The 19,299-nt window shown below is 43.6% G+C and overlaps 1 protein-coding gene across 7 annotated transcripts in view; it reads left to right on the plus strand.

The window, feature by feature from the left end:
• Positions 1 to 19,299, plus strand: part of CTNNAL1 (catenin alpha like 1) — a 148,118-nt gene that overhangs the window by 41,428 nt on the left and 87,391 nt on the right. For all 7 annotated transcript variants that reach the window (XM_043508508.1, XM_038389740.2, XM_043508509.1 and 4 more), the window contains 2 exons: positions 1,946 to 2,133; positions 10,229 to 10,348. In XM_043508508.1, coding sequence (XP_043364443.1) covers positions 1,946 to 2,133; positions 10,229 to 10,348 — 308 coding nt within the window. The remainder of the gene's footprint in view (positions 1 to 1,945; positions 2,134 to 10,228; positions 10,349 to 19,299) is intronic.

The following is a 19,299-nucleotide window of genomic DNA, read 5'->3' on the forward strand; positions in this document are numbered from 1 at the left end:
GCTAGCCGTGCAATGCCCCTTTTGGGGGCTGGGATAGCAGAAAGGCGGGAAGAAGGCTCCAGGTAGCAGAAGGGACCACGGAGACTGCAGATAGCAGTGCAAGGGGAGGTGGAGGTGCAAGGAGGCCATGATGTGGCAGAATTGGGCAACTGGAGGGGGACTGGAGAGAGAGGCCAGTTGGAGTGGTGGCGGAGGGGGGGGGCTGGAGAGGACTTAGGGGACTGGCCCCGAAGGATGGGATGGGGAGGACACGAGGCTGGGGGGCTCCAGGGACCACTTGGGGACAGCAGCAGCACAAGGCTGGGGTGTGTGTGTGTGTGGGGGGGGGGGGTTCTGGAGGGGCTGTGCTGTGCTTGGTGCCCTGACGCAAGCAGATTCTGCGGGAATTGGTAGGGTACTTACCAGCTGTGTTACTTGGTAGGGAAGGGCCCATGAGTTGTGGCTCTGTGGCCCGGTCGGCCTGGCCGTTTCCATGAAAACTGGGCAATACACGAGGCGAGGTGAAGACCAAAGAGAAGTTTGACTTAGGGCCCCAACAGCACTGCCCTTTGATTAGGCTGCAGAGTGAGCACATGCCACCCCATTGCTCCCTGATTGGAGGGCCAGGGTGTAGATGAGACACATCAGCCAGGCTCCCAAGGACTCCAAACACAGCATCTGTGCAGCTTCTGGGGTGTGTGGAGACTATTTCTCCCCGCCATCTCCCCACCTCTTCCCCCAGAACATTGCTGCTTGCAACCCTGAATGTTCCTCTGTGCCCCACAGTTTGAAAACTGGGCATTTGTCCTGTTTGCTCTTGCCAAGTGATGATCAGATGGCAAGAACAAACGGAACAAATGCCCAGTTTTGCCAAAAAAGTTGGGACCTCTGGGGACAGGACTTACATAGGGGACTGTCCTGGCCAAAATGGGACATATGGTCACCTACAGATGGTGAATTTTGAGATTGGGTATGAGAGGATTAGGTGTTTCATCTTCATGTTTTGTGCTTGGTATTGGGCTGTTAAGTTTGCTTTTAACACACAGGAGTTACTCATTTAAAGCATGTGAGTAATATAGTAAATGATTGGTATTTAAAGCAGTTGTCTCAAGGTTAGTAAAAATTTGATCCAAATTTTTTCAGACATGTTCTAGGTAGTTTCTGTTTTACTGATATAGACACTTTAGATTTCATAATAGCATGTTTATTGTATGCTATGGGAGCACTGGTGTTGCGTTGTGTTACAGGGATAAAAACAAACCATATTCTTTTAGCTCTTGGAGAAAGTTGCTGTAAATAGACAGTGTTGTAATTGTGAAATTTTACATTATTCAATTTTTAAAACATATTTTTCATCGTTTCTTTTCTCTGTTCTTCCTTTTTGTCTTTGACTTTGCATTGTCTTCCTAAAACCTATACACAGTAGTGTCATTACAGTGCTTCCCCAGTAGCCCAACAGATGCAAAACTGTTTTATTGGATATTTAAAATTCCCGTTTGGGGGCTGCTTATTCTTTACACTTGAGAATTTTTAAAGCAAAATGAAATCTACAAATCCGTTAGCTTGTGAGAATTCTAGCCAGGACTTGACAGAATAAATGCTGGTTGGGCTATGGGTTCTTCTGTTTTGTTCCAGTGCTTACATGAACTTCATTTTTGTTATTAAAAAGAGAAAAAGTAGGAGAGAAATTCTAACTTTCATTTTTTCTAAAGCAAAATTAAACCTACAAGCTCTTGAGGGCAAAACCAAAATTTTGTTCATGTGTGAGGGAGAGAAGGAGCGAATATCAAGCAATTGGGAGCTGAAGTGAGGAGACAGTAATAGGAAAAGAGACAAAACGGAGCAAGTAATAGGTCAGCAAGACAAGCGCCACTTATCCCTTTTAATTTAGGCTTTTTTATGTTCTCAGCTTTTTTCTGTTTTAAAAGCACAAAAGTTATTTATTTATTTTTGGTGTTTTTTTTAGGTGAAACAATTGCACAACTTACAGATGTAACTAACTTGGATCATCCAGAATCTGATGGCCGGATAACAATATTTACAGACAAAACAGGAGTAGTAAAAGCTGCAAGATTGCTGCTTTCTTCAGTGACAAAGGTGCTGGTGCTGGCAGACAGAATAGTTATTAAACAAATTATAGCTTCCAGAAACAAGGTATTTAAGTGTCTTTTGTTATTTCTGAAACTGTATGTGCTGGAGATGTGAGAGCATTTGATACCAAATGAAGTAATACTTTGCATTACACTTAGTATTAAAGAACTATGTTTTTTTCCTCTTTTTAGTTTAACGATATATATTTTAAGAGAAGAAACTGTGAAGCTTGTAAAAAAGTCTATTTAGATTCTTTATTTCAGGAAATACTGAATCAAGAGACTTTAGGTCACGTTTGCAAATAATTTGTTTTACATACTTTGCTTTATATTCTCTTGTCTGTAAATATGGCTACATTTGTGTAATCTGTTAGTGATACTTCTTGGAGTTGGGGTGGGGAAGTAAAACAAAATAGTTAAATACTGCCACAAGGTATATATTTTATCTACCCAGTGTGTGAAGAGTGATGGTGGTTGGGCAAGTGTCTAAAGTTATTTTGGTGACTTTGAGCATTGTGTCAAAAGACTTGAGGTGCTGTTTTGTGAGGAGAAAGATGAGGTGATGTGTTAGTGTTCATTTAGTGTTCCACGAAAAAAAATTGGCTTTTATATTTCTTGTTGGGTGCAAAGGATGGCTATTGGTAAAATGGCCAATAAAAATCTCTTCTGTTGGATCCAGCACAACATTTTTAAACATGTTTCCACCAACTGTCAGCAATAAAAATTATTTCCTCATCTATCCTGGGCCCAATATGGCTACAACAACACTGCCAAAACAAATGTTATGTGATTTAACTTTTTGAGTCTTAAATATCTTCAATTGGTGAAGTAAAAAAAAGATTTAGGAAATATACCTTACTTTTAATGTTGGTTGTTTCATATATACAATTAATCAAACTTAAGTGCAAGAAATAAAGCCAAATGGTAATACTAGCTAGGGCTGTTAAGTGATTAAAAAAATTAATTGTGATTAATTGCACGATTTAAATAACAATAGAATACCATTTATTTTAAATATTTTTGGATGTTTACTACATTTCAAATATATTAATTTCACTTACAACGCAGAATACAAAGTGTATAGGGCTCACGTTGTATTTATATTTGATTACAAATATTTGCACTGTAAAAAACAAAAATTTATTTTTCAGTTTACCTCATACAGGTACTGTAGTGCAATCTCTTTATCATGAAAGTTGAACTTACAAATGTAGAATTAGGTACAAAAAAAACTGTATTCAAAAATAAAACAATGTAAAACTTTAGATGTAAAACTACAAGTCCACTCAGTCCTACTTCTGGGTCAGCCAATCACTCAAACAAGGTTGATTACAATTTTCCAGGAGATAATGCTGCCTGCTTCTTGTTTACAGTGCCACCTGAAAGTGAGAACAAGCATTCGCATGGCACTGTTGTAGCTGGCGTTTCAAGCTATTTACGTGCCAGATGTGCTAAAGATTCATACGTCCCTTCATGCTTCAATCACCATTCCAGAGGACATGCGTCCATGCTGATGACGGGTTCTTCTTGATAACTATCCAAAGCAGTGCGGACTGACGCATGTTCATTTTCATTATCCGAGTCAGATGCCACCAGCAGAAGGTTGATTTTCGTTTTTGGTGGTCTAGGTTCTGTAGTTTCTGCATCAGAGTGCTGCTTTTTTAAGACTTCTGAAAGCATGCTCCACACCTCGTCCCTCTCGGATTTTGGAAGGCACTTCAGTTTCTTAAACCTGGGGTCGAATGCTGTGACTATTTTTAGAAATCTCACATTGGTACCACCTTTGTGTCTTGTCAAATCTGCTGTGAAAGTGTTCTTAAAACGAACATGTGCTGGGTCATCCTCTTAGACTTCTATAACATGAAATACATGGCAGAATGCAGGTAAAATACAGAGCAGGAGACGTACCATTCTCCCTCCAAGGAGCTCACTCAAAATTTAGCTGACCCTTTATTTTTTTAACAAGCATCATCAGCACGGAATCGTGTCCTCTGGAATGGTGGCCGAAGCATGAAGGGGCATAAGAATGTTTAGCATATCTGGCATGTAAATACCTTGCAACGCCAGCTACAAAAGTGCCATGTGAATGCCTGTTCTCACTTTCAGCTGACATTGTAAATAAGAAGCAGGGGCAGTATCTTCCGTCAATGTAAACGAACTTGTTTGTCTTAGCAATTGGCAGAATAAGAAGTAGGACTGAGTGGACTTGTAGGCTCTAAAGTTTTATGCTGTTTTGTTTTTGAGTGCAGTTATGTAACCAAAAAAATCTGCATTTGTAAGTTACACTTTCACGATAAAGAGATTGCACTTCAGTACTTGTATGAAGTGAACTGAAAAATACTATTTCTTTTGTTTCATTTTTACAGTGCATATATTTGTAATAAAAAATATCAAGTGAGCACTCTGCACTTCGTATTCTGAGTTGTAATTTAAATCAATATTGAAAATGTAGGAAAATACCTAAAAATTTAATAAATTTCAGTTGATATTCTATTGTAAGTGTGATTAGTAGCGATTAATTTTTTTAATCTCCATAATTTTTTGAGGTAATTGTGTGAGTTAACTGCCATTAATTGACAGCCCTAGTTAATAAATTAAAATTAGTAAATTTCTGCAAAGGTGAACAGTATGATGCCATTGTTGCGTTAGTGACAGTAACTTGAAGGATTGTTCTTTCTAAGTGTAGTCCTTAGCAGATTCAACTATGCCTGCTCCTGCTTGGACTATTGATGGTCCTGTTGCTGTCGACTATCTTTGGCAGTCAAATATGTAAATAAATGAGAATGTGATCTGCATAGCACAAGATATCAAGATAATTCCCATACTTCTTGCTTAGACTTAAACGAGAAGAACTAGAAGTATTCGTACATAAGCTAAATGCTTTGTCTTATTTGGCAGCACAGAGACTTGATGGGATGACTGGCATATTGGTATAGAGAAGTATGAATTGTTCAGGAAGAACAGGCAGATAAAAAGGGAGTAGGTGCTGTATATAGTCTTGATGTATAATGCACTTGATTTGAGGTCCAGAAGAAGGTGAGAGGCAGAGCAGTTGAAAATCTCTGTGGAAAGATATAAAAAGAGGTTTTATATATATATTTAAAAGAAAAAAAAGGCGGGGGTAACATCATGGTAGGGGTCTATTGTAGACCACCAAATTGGGAAGTGGTGGTGGATGAAGCATTTCTAGAACAAATAATAGAAATATTGAAAACACAAGACCTCGTTGTAATGGGAGACTTCAATTGCCCAGAGATCTGTTGGGAAAAATGCTGCTGCAAAAAACAGTATTTCCAGTAAGTTCTTGGAATGTACTGGGGACAACATTTTTGTTTCAGAATGTCAGGAAGTAACCAGTGGAACAGCCATTTTAGACTTAATGCTGACCAACAGGGTGGAATTGGTGGTGACTGTGAAGGTGGAAGGCAATTTGGGTGAAAGTGATCATGAAATGGTAGCTTTCATGATTCTAAGGAAAGGAAGGAGTTAGAGCAGCAGAATAAGGATAATGGACCTGAAAAAAGCAGACTGCAGGAAACTCAGAGAACTGATGGGAAGAAAATCTAAGGGAAAAAGTTGTTCAGGAGAGCTGGCAGTTTTTCAAGGAGACTATATTAAAAGCAAAACTGCAAACTCTCATGATGCAAAGAAGAAATAGGAAAAATAGTAAGATGTCAGTATGGCTCCATGAGGTGCTCTTTAATGACCTGAAAATCAAAAAGCAATCCTACAAAAAGTGGAAATTTGGATGAATTGATTAGGAGGATTACAAAAGAAGAGCACAGGCATCTAGAGATAAAATCAGAAAGACGCAGCACAAAATGAATTACACCAAGCAAGGGACGTAAAAGGAAACCGAAGAGGTTTAATACATTAGGAGCAAGAGAAAGATGAAGCCAAGTATAGGTCTTTCACTTAATGGGGAAGGAGAGCTAAAAATTGATGACCTCTAGAAGGCTGAGGTGTTTGTTGCCTATTTTGCTGCAGTGTTCACTAAAAACATGAATGGTGACCAGATACTCGGCATAATATTAACAACATCAAGGTGGAAGGAACACAAACCAAAATAGGGAAAGAAAAGATATTTAGTTAAGTTAGATACACCGGACCCTCGCTAGAACGTGGGGTTCGGGATCCATGCGCGATACCGCATTATAGCAGGAACAGCGTTACCATGGATCCCAATTTAGATATATAAATTTGGGATCCATCGCCACGACCACGCTACATGAGAATCCGCGCTCTAGCGAGGGTCTGCTGTATATTCAAATTGGTAGGTCCTGATGAAATTCACCCTAGAGTCCTTAAGGAAGTAGCTGAAGCAATCTCAGAACTGCTAGCAGTTATGTTTGAAAACTCATGGAGGACTGGTGAGGACCAGAGGTCTGGAGAAGAGTAAACATAGTACCAATCTTTAAAAAGGGGAATAAAGAGGACTTGGGGCACTATAAACTACTCAGCCTAACTTTGATACCTGGAAAGATACTGGAACACATTATTAAAAAAACAGTTTGTAAGTGTCTAGAGGATAATAGGGTTATAAGGACTATTCAACATGGATCTTTCAAGAACAAATCATGCCAAAACAACCTAATTTCCTTTTTTGGCAGGGTTGCTGGTCTAGTGGATAGGAGGGAAGCAGTACACTGGATATATCTTGATTTTTCAGTAAAGCTTTGGACACAATTTCACAGGACATTGTCATAAGCAAACTAGAGAAATACAGTCTATGTGAAATTACTATAAGATAGATGGACAACTGCTTGAAAGACCATAAAAACTGAAGTTACCAATGGTTTGCTTTCAAACTGGGAGGGCATATCTAATGGAGTCTCGTTGGGTCCAATCTTGGGTCTGGTACTGGTCAATATTTTCATTAATGGAATGGAGTATTTCTAACATTGGCAGATGACACTAAAATGGGAAGAGGGTTGTAAGCACTTTGGAGGGCAGGATTAAAATTTCAAATGACCTTGACAGATTGGAGAATTGGTCTGAATTCAACAAGCCTAAATTCAGTGAAGATGAGCAAAGTACTTCAAATACTCAACTACAAAATAGAGAATAACTGGCTAGACAATAGTACAGCTGAAAAAAATTGAGAGCTTATAGTGAATCATGAGTATGAGTCATCAATGTGACGCAGTTGCAAAAAGGCTAATGTCATTCTGGGGTGTATTAACAGGAGTTTTGTATGTGAGACGTGGGAGATAATTGCCCTGCTCTACTTGGCATTGGTGAAGCTTCAGCTGGAGTACTGTATCCAGTTCTGGGCACCACACTTTAGGAAAGATGTGCACAAATTTGAGTGTCCAAACTGTATTCCCTCTAAGGTGTGCGTCTGCAAGGCCGCACAGGAGACCATCAGGGACCGCGCACCTGATTACTACAGCCACGCAGGTGCACACACAGGGGTGTAACCACAGGGGAGCGTAGGGTGAGCTGGGGAATGGGGGTGAGGTGGGGGAGCATGAGGCATGCAGGTCTATGGTGGGGAGACACCTGGCCCCAGCCGTGGGGCTACAGTGAGGAGAGACACCTCTCCCCCAGAGTCCCTTCTGCCCTTGATCTGAGGCTCCTGACAGTGCACCCATACAGGAGCTCACCCACACACAGCTCCACCAAGCTCCCCCTCAGAAAATGCTCACACCCTGCAGCAGATACGCACGCACAAAATCTCTGCTTTGTCTCTGTCCTCCTTGGCACCCAATCTCTCCGGATATCACAATAACAGATGTAAGATAAGTCTTACAGGAACCTCTCTGCTGGGCTCCCCTAATCCTGTGTTCAGGACCCTGCTGGATTCCCTTGTTACAGACAAACTGTCCACTCCTGGTCACTTGCGCTATCAAATCTCCCGGGCACTTTCTCCAGATGGAGAGTGCTTCACCTCTGAGAGATGTCCAAGTTTCCTAACAAACACATGCACCAACCTGTCACCACATAAGCCCCGGCCAGCTATGGTAGGCATTTTTCTCGCTCTTTCTTTTCTATAGCTCCCGAATAAATTATCCTGAGTAGGCTATTCCTTTGTATAGGCAGTCAGGCCTCCAGACATTCCACATTTCAGATCTGGCAGCACCGAGGTAGGAATATATCAAAAATGTGCATTGCACATGTGTTATTTATTAACTATTTCTACCATGCAATTTTGCAATTGACAGACTTTAGGGTGTTCAGTTGTGGATTACAGAACACACACGTACACACACATTGCTTCAGTTAAGTTAAACACATACTCACACCTCCTTGCTTTCATTCATCTGAGTGGTGCCTGCAATTATCTAATCATGATTCTTGTCTGATCTATAAAACAGGTTAAGATAGGAATTGGGTAATTTACATGAAACCTCTTTTTTTCTAAGGGAGATCCTGAGTTACAGCAATTAAATGTTTCTGTTCTTTGTTCTGCGGTACCTCTGTTTACATGTGATTTATGGGGCTAAGCAATATTTTATCTGCCAAAAATATATACCTTATTGAGTCTGAGCCACATCCTAAACCAAGATTTATACAAAACTGTGAAATACCACAAATTACTACCTTTAACCAGAGAAGAAATACCTTCAAGACACCATAGAGTTTTCATTTCCTTTGGGTGAGGAATCTCAGTTTAGGTTCAGCTGTGCACTGCCAGCCACTAGATTAAATGCTGAGCAAAGGGAACTGCAACCTGAAATATGGGTTGCACGTTATAGGATTTCATTGTTTTCTGTCCTTCAAAAAAGCCTGTTATGGTCATAAGACGTCAGTCTATGCATTTGCAATAGTGATAAGGAAGCTGTTCTAATATGATACACTTGAAGGGCCAAATCCTCAGCTGGTGTACAGCAGCCATGATGTCAATGGAACTACTTTGATTTACACTAGCTGAGGATTTGGCCCTAAATGTCAGATTCCAGGAAATAAATATATATGTATGTTTTGTTTCTGTTGGTGGTGCACATCTGCTCACTACCTCGATATTGGTGCTGCACATAACAAAATGCATTCTGCAAATGGATGGAAAAATTAGAGGGAACACTGAGTCCAACTACCTATAAGGGATGGTCTAAGGCAGTGGTCCCCAAACTGTGGGGCGCAGAGTTCTCCCCCAGGGTGCAGAGGAACATTTAGGGGGTGCAGATGGGCAGGGAGGAGTGTCGCCCAGCCCTGCTCTGCTTATGGCCCCAGTCCTGACCGTGGTTCCCGTCAGGTTCCGGGGGAGAGAGCAGAAAAAGTTTGGGGACCAATGGGCTAGGGTTACTTGGTCCTGTCTCAGCACAGGGGGCTGGACTTTGATTTCTCAAGGTCCCTTCCAGCCCTACATTTCTATGATTCTTTAGAAATGTGCCCTGAAGTGTAGACCATTGGTTCTCAATGGGGGTGGGGGGGCCGCGAGCTGCTTCATGTGGGTCACAGGGCCCCATAACTGGAGCCGCAAATCCCAGCGCTCCTTTTGAGGCTAAAGCCTGAAGTGGCTGGCTGAATCCTCGAGCCTCAAGCCCAGGCACTCACCATGAGGCTAAAGCCAGGAGCTATGGGGCTAAAGCCCAGAGCCACAAGCCCCGATGCTCCCACAGGGCTCCATAGGATGCTTGGACTTTGAAAACCCTTTTTTTCCTAAGTAGGGAAACTGGATCTTCTAAAACTTATTTCTTCAGATACTGGGAGAAAAGGGAAATGGTTTTGTTCTGAGAGGAAAGGGAATATAAAATGTTTATCCTTGTTGGCTTTCAGAACAAATGGATCTCATATTTTGATTGAAACAGAATGATTTAAAATATTTTTCCATCTACAAGAAAAGAGCTTTTCTCCACCTTTTCCTTCATTTCCGTCACTTGAAATAATGGTCTTACATGACCCAATTGATCTGTATAATCCAAGCACTCTGTCTCTCAACTCATAGCATTTGGTAGTCAAATTTCCTCCTTCTCTATTTACCGAAGGAGCAGTTTTATTGCAAAGCTTTGTTAAAGATGAAATTAAGAAAGTAAATAATTACTGTTCATTAATAGATAAAATGTAGCTTAATATGTAAATGTATGAAAATCTGCTTTAGAAGCTTCTGCATAACACTTTCTACGCTTTTAGGAAAATTCCTGATTTTTATCTTGCTCTGCTGCAGTTTTACAGGTTACAAATAGCCATCAAAACTAATTTTCTTCAACATATTACAGGTTCTTGCAACAATGGAACAGCTAGAGAAAGTGACTAGTTTTCAAGAGTTTGTGCAAATATTCAGTCAGTTTGGAAATGAAATGGTGGAGTTTGCCCATTTAACTGGAGACCGACAAAATGTAAGTACTGATGAAAAGCTTCAAGGTTTATTTCAAGTAATTGTGACTTTTTGCTCTATTCAACAGTGGTGTTTGGGTTCTTTTTTTAAAGAAAAATGATTGTGGTGTGACTACAAAAAAACAATGAATACTTGTATCCTTATCCTGCAAACGTTTCCAAAACCCAGTTTCTTTTCCCCTCCTCTCACTGGGGAGCGCCATTCTTGGCGCATCACTTTCCAAAAGCAAGGGGAGGAGCTATTTAAATAAGCCTGCTCTGGCATCTGATAACCAAATTGCCAGTATTTTATCATTTGAAAGCTGCCAAAACAGGTGTTTAACTCCATGTTCTTGTTACTTAATACCTTGCATGTAATGCAGATGAGCACCTTCACAGCAATCCCAAGGCACAGTCTTCTCAAAGAACAGCATCAAACAAGCTACAAATAATTAGGGAAACTCCAGCCTGGAAACTACAGCTTTTCCTTTTCTCCTAAGTCTCACTGACAGTTGAACCCTGTGAAGGGATAGATATTCCCCCAGTCAGTGACACATTAAGGCTAAACATGGCCCAGATCAAACAAAGACTGTGATCTGTTTATGTATTTCTTGCTGAAGTTACTGCAAAATTTTGATTCTCTTTGGAGAATGCGGCCTGATCACTGATGATTAATTCTGCTTTAGTCTATCAGCAACTGTTTTGAAGGAATATAAGGAAGCCAGGCCTCTTTCCTGAAATGGTCATTTTGTAGTTTGGGCTTCAATATGTTGCTGTCTCATAATTTTATCAGGGGGAAACATCACTGTCGGTGTTTTCATTATGTTTAATAACACTAGGCGTGTGTGCAAAACTTTAGGTATGTTCATTGTTCTGAGGGTGAAATGTGAACATCTCAGAGAAACAAGGCACTGTTTCCTTTAATGTACTCTAGAGGCTTGACCTTGTGTTCTGCATTTGTTTGAGTTTTTAAGATCAGAAGGGACCATTATGATGATTTATCTGCCTAACTGCGACCAGTTAATTTCACTCAGTAATTCTTGCATCAAACGCATAACTTCTGGCTGATGAAATACAATCTGGTCATAAAGCACTCCCCCCCGCCCCCCTTCCCATTCCCCTCAACACTTGCTTAACTACTACAATGATCAAGGCTGATTATGATTATGATTAACTGTGAACACTTTTCCAGAAGTTTAGTGAAAACTAGTTTGGGTGTATTTACAGTTTTGCTATTCAGAAAACTATACAGTGATTGGGCTATTGAACATTACTTGATTTGTGAAAATTATTTTAGAATTATGCTAAGCATAGTAGTAATTTGTTTGTTTGTTTTTTATGGCTATATCTTGCAAAGGGATCCACTCTGGCAAACCCTTATGCCCACAAGGAGCCTTGTTGAAGTCAGAAGTCTGTGGATGTGGGTGCAGTTAAAAGGTTGGGGCCTTAGTAGTTTGTTGTTAGACATACAGATTTAACACACGTACTGTGTGCAGGGGTGTGGATGCTGAATTTCAAAAGTAATTCAGATTTTTTTTAAAGCTGTGCTCTACTCAGCTGCTACTAAAGACAGGTCAAAACTGTTTACATAAGCGTGTTAGAGTCCTGATGGAACACTGTATCTCATTCTTCCTGTAAGGATGCTGAAAATGATCTTGTTTCAACTTTACTAGAAGCCAAATAATCTTAACATTTTTTGAGGAAAAGCAGTTACTGATGACCATTATCAGAAATGGGTCATTTTCCTAATAGAGACTGTCCCTGCTCTAAAGAGCTTATAGTTTTAAATGCACTTAAATACCAGTAAATGTTGGGGTAAAGGAGTGCAACGGAAAAGTGAAGTGATTTCACAGATGCAAGTACCTTTTGATTAGCATCACTACATTTCTATTTAAAAAAAACAAAACAAAAAACTGTTTCCTGCCTTTTTAAGTGTTTTCTAATTAAGTTTTCCCACTTTTTTTTTTTTTAAGGAAATTGCTTTCATATTTTTTATGTTGACGGGACAGTATTTACATAATGCTTACTAAATATTGGTAACTGGAAAAGTTGTAGACACTTTTTTTTAAAAAAAAGTTTTTAAAAACCCTGAAAGCTAAAAACAGAGTGGGTTAAAATCCCTAAAGATATCATTATTGCAGGATTCTGACTGCTTTGTCTCAGCTCCCTGCTGTGAGACAGGCAGAACTCTACACTCAGAGCAGTAAAACTTTGAAGAGGTGTGGCAGCGACCACAGAGCTTGACTCTTAGCAATTTTTAAGCCTACCCGTCAGTTCTGTTACCTGGCCAGTGAAAGGATTCCTTCTGTAGCCTGCTACCTCTTTCTTATTTCTGATTTTCCCTCTGATTCAATCCTTAGTATATCATAGGAGCCTTCATTTTCTGCTAAATCAGGAATTATCTGGAAAGTTTCAAGGGTGGTGCTTAAGCTTTGTGGTGTTGCATTACCATGAGCAGAGAATGATTGCCTTTATAAAGAGGGGATGGCAGCCCTTTTTATGCTCATAAAAATCTTTCAGTCTTGGTAGAGTTCTGCTTGCCTCACACTAGGGGACTAAGACTAAAAGTGAGAATCTTGCAAGATAACATCAGAGAGGCAGAATTACAAAGATAGTGACTTTTCCCTTATATTCTATGTGGATACATTTTTCAGTAGAGTTAAGCTTCTAGCAATTGCCTGAAAAATGCCAAGTACATAATGTCATTTGCTATAGAATCAGGCTCCTGAGTTTTAAAGGGAAGAGGTCTTTGTAGCTGTCCTGCAAAATTCCTAAGACTTCCTTCTCTTCTTTAATGCAACTGAGCAGCTGGAGAAAAGGAGGAGAGGTTACTTACCTGTACCGTAACTTGAGTTCAAGGTGTTTTGTCTCGGTGGTGCTCCACCATAGGATGTGTGTGGGTCTGTGTACCTTCCACTGGAGATTGTAAATAGCAGTGTCCACAGGTCTGTGCCTGTGCAATGGATTGCCTCATGCTGCTAGGCGAGGTATTATGGGGAGGCTTGGACCCATGGCCTGTCCAATTCCTTCTCAGTTATGGTGGCTGGAAGACTCTACAGCAGGTGAGAAGGAGGGCAGAAAAGTAGAGCACCCAGAGGGACAAAACACCTTGAGGAACTCAACAGGTAAGTAACCTCTCCTTGGAGTGTATGTCCCTGTGGGTGCTTCACCAAAGGAGCCTCCCATACGACCTGTCAGTGTGGAGACGGGTGCTAGGGAGGCAAATTCAAGACAGTTCAGAGAACTGCATCATCAAAGATTGTCACCTCTGGATGCATGTATGATCGTGTAATGTTTGGGAAACGTGAACTGAGGACCAGGTTGCAGCCCTGCAGATTTCTGCTATGGTAGCATCCTAAAGGAGGGCTGTAGAGAAGGACTGAGCCCTAGTGGAGTGGGCTGTCACTGTGAGGGTGATGTGTCCCACCAGTTTCATAGTAAGTTCGGATACCATGCGATACCCACTGTGACAGTCTATACCCCTATATGCACCCCTTTATACAGGACTAGGACAAATTTTGTACAAAGTATGCCTTAGGAGGTATCATTTGAAAAACTCATAATTTGCTGATCATTATTGTCCTGGTAAACTGTGTAGCGACATTGCATGTAAAGTTATAGGATTCCTCTATATGGTATTACTAATACATGTTCCAAGTCTGTGGAGAGCAGCGACAAACCAATTCCCCAGAGAAAAAAAGGCTAACCACGCCTCAGCCAGGCATCGTCAAAATCAAATGGATCGTCAACTGGTTAAGTGGCTATTCTTTGGCGGGAAAGAAGATGTGGGTGAAAATCTACATCTTGACAAAGAAACAGCTTGGGGTTCCCATCCACACAGACATGATATCTCCTGAAGCTCTGCTGGTGATGAAGAGAGAATCATAGAATCATAGAATCATAGAATATCAGGGTTGGAAGGGACCCCAGAAGGTCATCTAGTCCAACCCCCTGCTCAAAGCAGGACCAAGTCCCAGTTAAATCATCCCAGCTAGGGCTTTGTCAAGCCTGACCTTAAAAACCTCTAAGGAAGGAGATTCTACCACCTCCCTAGGTAACGCATTCCAGTGTTTCACCACCCTCTTAGTGAAAAAGTTTTTCCTAATATCCAATCTAAACCTCCCCCATTGCAACTTGAGACCATTACTCCTCGTTCTGTCATCTGCTACCATTGAGAACAGTCTAGAGCCATCCTCTTTGAAACCCCCTTTCAGGTAGTTGAAAGCAGCTATCAAATCCCCCCTCATTCTTCTCTTCTGCAGACTAAACAATCCCAGCTCCCTCAGCCTCTCCTCATAAGTCATGTGCTCTAGACCCCTAATCATTTTTGTTGCCCTTCGTTGTACTCTTTCCAATTTATCCACATCCTTCCTGTAGTGTGGGGCCCAAAACTGGACACAGTACTCCAGATGAGGCCTCACCAGTGTCGAATAGAGGGGAACGATCACGTCCCTCGATCTGCTCGCTATGCCCCTACTTATACAACCCAAAATGCCATTGGCCTTCTTGGCAACAAGGGCACACTGCTGACTCATATCCAGCTTCTCGTCCACTGTCACCCCTAGGTCCTTTTCCGCAGAACTGCTGCCGAGCCATTCGGTCCCTAGTCTGTAGCGGTGCATTGGATTCTTCCATCCTAAGTGCAGGACCCTGCATTTATCCTTATTGAACCTCATTAGATTTCTTTTGGCCCAATCCTCCAATTTGTCTAGGTCCTTCTGTATCCTATCCCTCCCCTCCAGCGTATCTACCACTCCTCCCAGTTTAGTATCATCCGCAAATTTGCTGAGAGTGCAATCCACACCATCCTCCAGATCATTTATGAAGATATTGAACAAAACGGGCCCCAGGACCGACCCCTGGGGCACTCCACTTGACACCGGCTGCCAACTAGACATGGAGCCATTGATCACTACCCGTTGAGCCCGACAATCTAGCCAGCTTTCTACCCACCTTATAGTGCATTCATCCAGCCCATACTTCCTTAACTTGCTGACAAGAATGCTGTGGGAGACCGTGTCAAAAGCTTTGCTAAAGTCAAGAAACAATACATCCACTGCTTTCCCTTCATCCACAGAACCAGTAATCTCATCATAAAAGGCGATTAGATTAGTCAGGCATGACCTTCCCTTGGTGAATCCATGCTGACTGTTCCTGATCACTTTCCTCTCCTCTAAGTGCTTCAGGATTGATTCTTTGAGGACCTGCTCCATGATTTTTCCAGGGACTGAGGTGAGGCTGACCGGCCTGTAGTTCCCAGGATCCTCCTTCTTCCCTTTTTTAAAGATGGGCACTACATTAGCCTTTTTCCAGTCATCCGGGACTTCCCCCGTTCGCCACGAGTTTTCAAAGATAATGGCCAAGGGCTCTGCAATCACAGCCGCCAATTCCTTCAGCACTCTCGGATGCAATTCGTCCGGCCCCATGGACTTGTGCACGTCCAGCTTTTCTAAATAGTCCCTAACCACCTCTATCTCTACAGAGGGCTGGCCATCTCTTCCCCATTTTGTGTTGCCCAGCACAGCAGTCTGGGAGCTGACCTTGTTAGTGAAAACAGAGGCAAAAAAAGCATTGAGTACATTAGCTTTTTCCACATCCTCTGTCACTAGCTTGCCTCCCTCATTCAGTAAGGGGCCCACACCTTCCTTGGCTTTCTTCTTGTTGCCAACATACCTGAAGAAACCCTTCTTGTTACTCTTGACATCTCTTGCTAGCTGCAGCTCCAGGTGCGATTTGGCCCTCCTGATATCTTTCCTACATGCCCGAGCAATATTTTTATACTCTTCCCTGGTCATATGTCCAACCTTCCACTTCTTGTAAGCTTCTTTTTTATGTTTAAGATCCGCTAAGATTTCACCATTAAGCCAAGCTGGTCGCCTGCCATATTTACTATTCTTTCGACTCATCGGGATGGTTTGTCCCTGTAACCTCAACAGGGATTCCTTGAAATACAGCCAGCTCTCCTGGACTCCCTTCCCTTTCATGTTAGTCCCCCAGGGGATCCTGGCCATCTGTTCCCTGAGGGAGTCAAAGTCTGCTTTCCTGAAGTCCAGGGTCCGTATCCTGCTGCTTACCTTTCTTCCCTGCGTCAGGATCCTGAACTCAACCAACTCATGGTCACTGCCTCCCAGATTCCCATCCACTTTTGCTTCCCCCACTAATTCTACCCGGTTTGTGAGCAGCAGGTCAAGAAAAGCGCTCCCCCTAGTTGGCTCCCCTAGCACTTGCACCAGGAAATTGTCCCCTACGCTTTCCAAAAACTTCCTGGATTGTCTATGCACCGCTGTATTGCTCTCCCAGCAGATATCAGGAAAATTAAAGTCACCCATGAGAATCAGGGCATGCGATCTAGTAGCTTCCGTGAGTTGCCGGAAGAAAGCCTCATCCACCTCATCCCCCTGGTCCGGTGGTCTATAGCAGACTCCCACCATGACATCACTCTTGTTGCACACACTTCTAAACTTAATCCAGAGACACTCAGGTTTTTCCACAGTTTCGTACCGGAGCTCTGAGCAGTCATACTGCTCCCTTACATACAGTGCTACTCCCCCACCTTTTCTGCCCTGCCTGTCCTTCCTGAACAGTTTATAACCATCCATGACTGTACTCCAGTCATGTGAGTTATCCCACCAAGTCTCCGTTATTCCAATCACGTCATAATTCCTTGACATCACCAGGACCTCCAGTTCTCCCTGCTTGTTTCCAAGGCTTTGTGCATTTGTATATAAGCACTTGAGATAACCTGTTGATCGCCCCTCATTCCCAGTATGAGGCAGGAGCCCTCCCCTCACAGACATTCCTGCCTGTGCTTCCTCCCGGTATCCCGCTTTCCCACTTACCTCAGGGCTTTGGTCTCCTTCCCCCGGTGAACCTAGTTTAAAGCCCTCCTCACTAGGTTAGCCAGCCTGCTGGCAAAGATGTTCTTCCCTCTCTTCGTAAGATGGAGCCCGTCTCTGCCCAGCACTCCTCCTTCATGGAACACCATCCCATGGTCAAAGAATCCAAAGCCTTCTCTCCGACACCACCTGCGTAGCCATTCGTTGACCTCCACGATTTGACGGTCCCTACCCAGGCCTTTTCCTTCCACGGGGAGGATGGACGAGAACACCACTTGCGCCTCCAACTCCTTTATCCTTCTTCCCAGAGCCACATAGTCCGCAGTGATCCGCTCAAGGTCATTCTTGGCAGTATCATTGGTGCCCACGTGGAGAAGCAGGAAGGGGTAGCGATCCGAGGGCTTGATGAGTCTCGGCAGTCTCTCCGTCACATCACGAATCTTAGCCCCTGGCAAGCAGCAGACTTCTCGGTTTTCCCGGTCAGGGCGGCAGATAGATGACTCAGTCCCCCGGAGGAGAGAGTCCCCGACCACCACCACCCGCCTTCTCCTCTTGGGAGTGGTGGTCGTGGAACCTCCAACCTCAGGACATCGCATCTCATGCCTCCCAACCAGCGGAGTCTCCTTCTGCTTTCTCCCCCCAGACATATCATCTGGTCCACTCTCCGCATTGGTACCTGTGGAGAGAACATGAAAGCGGTTAGTTACCTGTGTCTGTGTTCCTGGAACCCGGACATTCCGCTTACCTCTTCTGGAGGTCACATGTTGCCAAGCTTCTTCACTGGCCTCTTGGCTCCTCTGTGCAACCTGCTCTATATCTTTAGAGCTTTGTGCCCCTAGAAGGCTATCCTGAGTTTGGTCCAGAAAATCCTCAGTCTCTCGTATACAACGCAGGGTCGTTACCTGTTGCTCCAGACCTTCAATCTTCTCTTCCAATATGGAGACCAGCTTGCACTTTGTACAGACAAAGTCGCTTCTGTCCTGTGGAAGAAAGACAAACATGGCACATCCAGTGCAGGTCACAACAGCTGAATTCCCCCCTTCCATATCACCTACCTACTACGGAGCTTCCTCAGAGACGTTGGCAAGATGTAAGCCTCACTGGGCTCGCTCCAGGCGAACTCCCAGGCAAACTCCTGCTGTGAGCTGCTCTGCTGTCCCCGCTGCTCCGCTGCCGCTCAGCTGGTTCGCGAGGCTCCGGCTATTTTTAAACAGCCAGGCTTCCCTGACGCAAACACACAGACACCCTAATGCCCGCCCCCTGCAGGCTAGCAGCCAATCAGACACTCACTCAGGCTCCCTCCCAGCAAACACACGCTCGGATACTTCCTCAGCAAGCAAACACACACACTCGGATACTTACCAGTCCCAGGCAAACTCCTGCTGTGAGCTGCTCTGCTGTCCCCGCTGCTCCGCTGGTTCGCTGCCGCTCAGCTGGTTCGCGAGGCTCCGGCTATTTTTAAACAGCCAGGCTTCCCTGACGCAAACACACAGACACCCTAATGCCCGCCCCCTGCAGGCTAGCAGCCAATCAGACACTCACTCAGGCTCCCTCCCAGCAAACACACGCTCGGATACTTCCTCAGCAAGCAAACACACACACTCGGATACTTACCAGTCCCAGGCAAACTCCTGCTGTGAGCTGCTCTGCTGTCCCCGCTGCTCCGCTGCCGCTCAGCTGGTTCGCGAGGCTCCGGCTATTTTAAACAGCCAGGCTTCCCTGACGCAAACACACAGACACCCTAATGCCCGCCCCCTGCAGGCTAGCAGCCAATCAGACACTCACTCAGGCTCCCTCCCAGCAAACACACGCTCGGATACTTCCTCAGCAAGCAAACACACACACTCGGATACTTACCAGTCCCAGGCAAACTCCTGCTGTGAGCTGCTCTGCTGTCCCCGCTGCTCCGCTGGTTCGCTGCCGCTCAGCTGGTTCGCGAGGCTCCGGCTATTTTTAAACAGCCAGGCTTCCCTGACGCAAACACACAGACACCCTAATGCCCGCCCCCTGCAGGCTAGCAGCCAATCAGACACTCACTCAGGCTCCCTCCCAGCAAACACACGCTCGGATACTTCCTCAGCAAGCAAACACACACACTCGGATACTTACCAGTCCCAGGCAAACTCCTGCTGTGAGCT

The sequence above is a fragment of the Dermochelys coriacea genome, chromosome 2, assembly GCF_009764565.3.
Source record: "Dermochelys coriacea isolate rDerCor1 chromosome 2, rDerCor1.pri.v4, whole genome shotgun sequence".
Classification (NCBI taxonomy): domain Eukaryota; kingdom Metazoa; phylum Chordata; order Testudines; family Dermochelyidae; genus Dermochelys; species Dermochelys coriacea.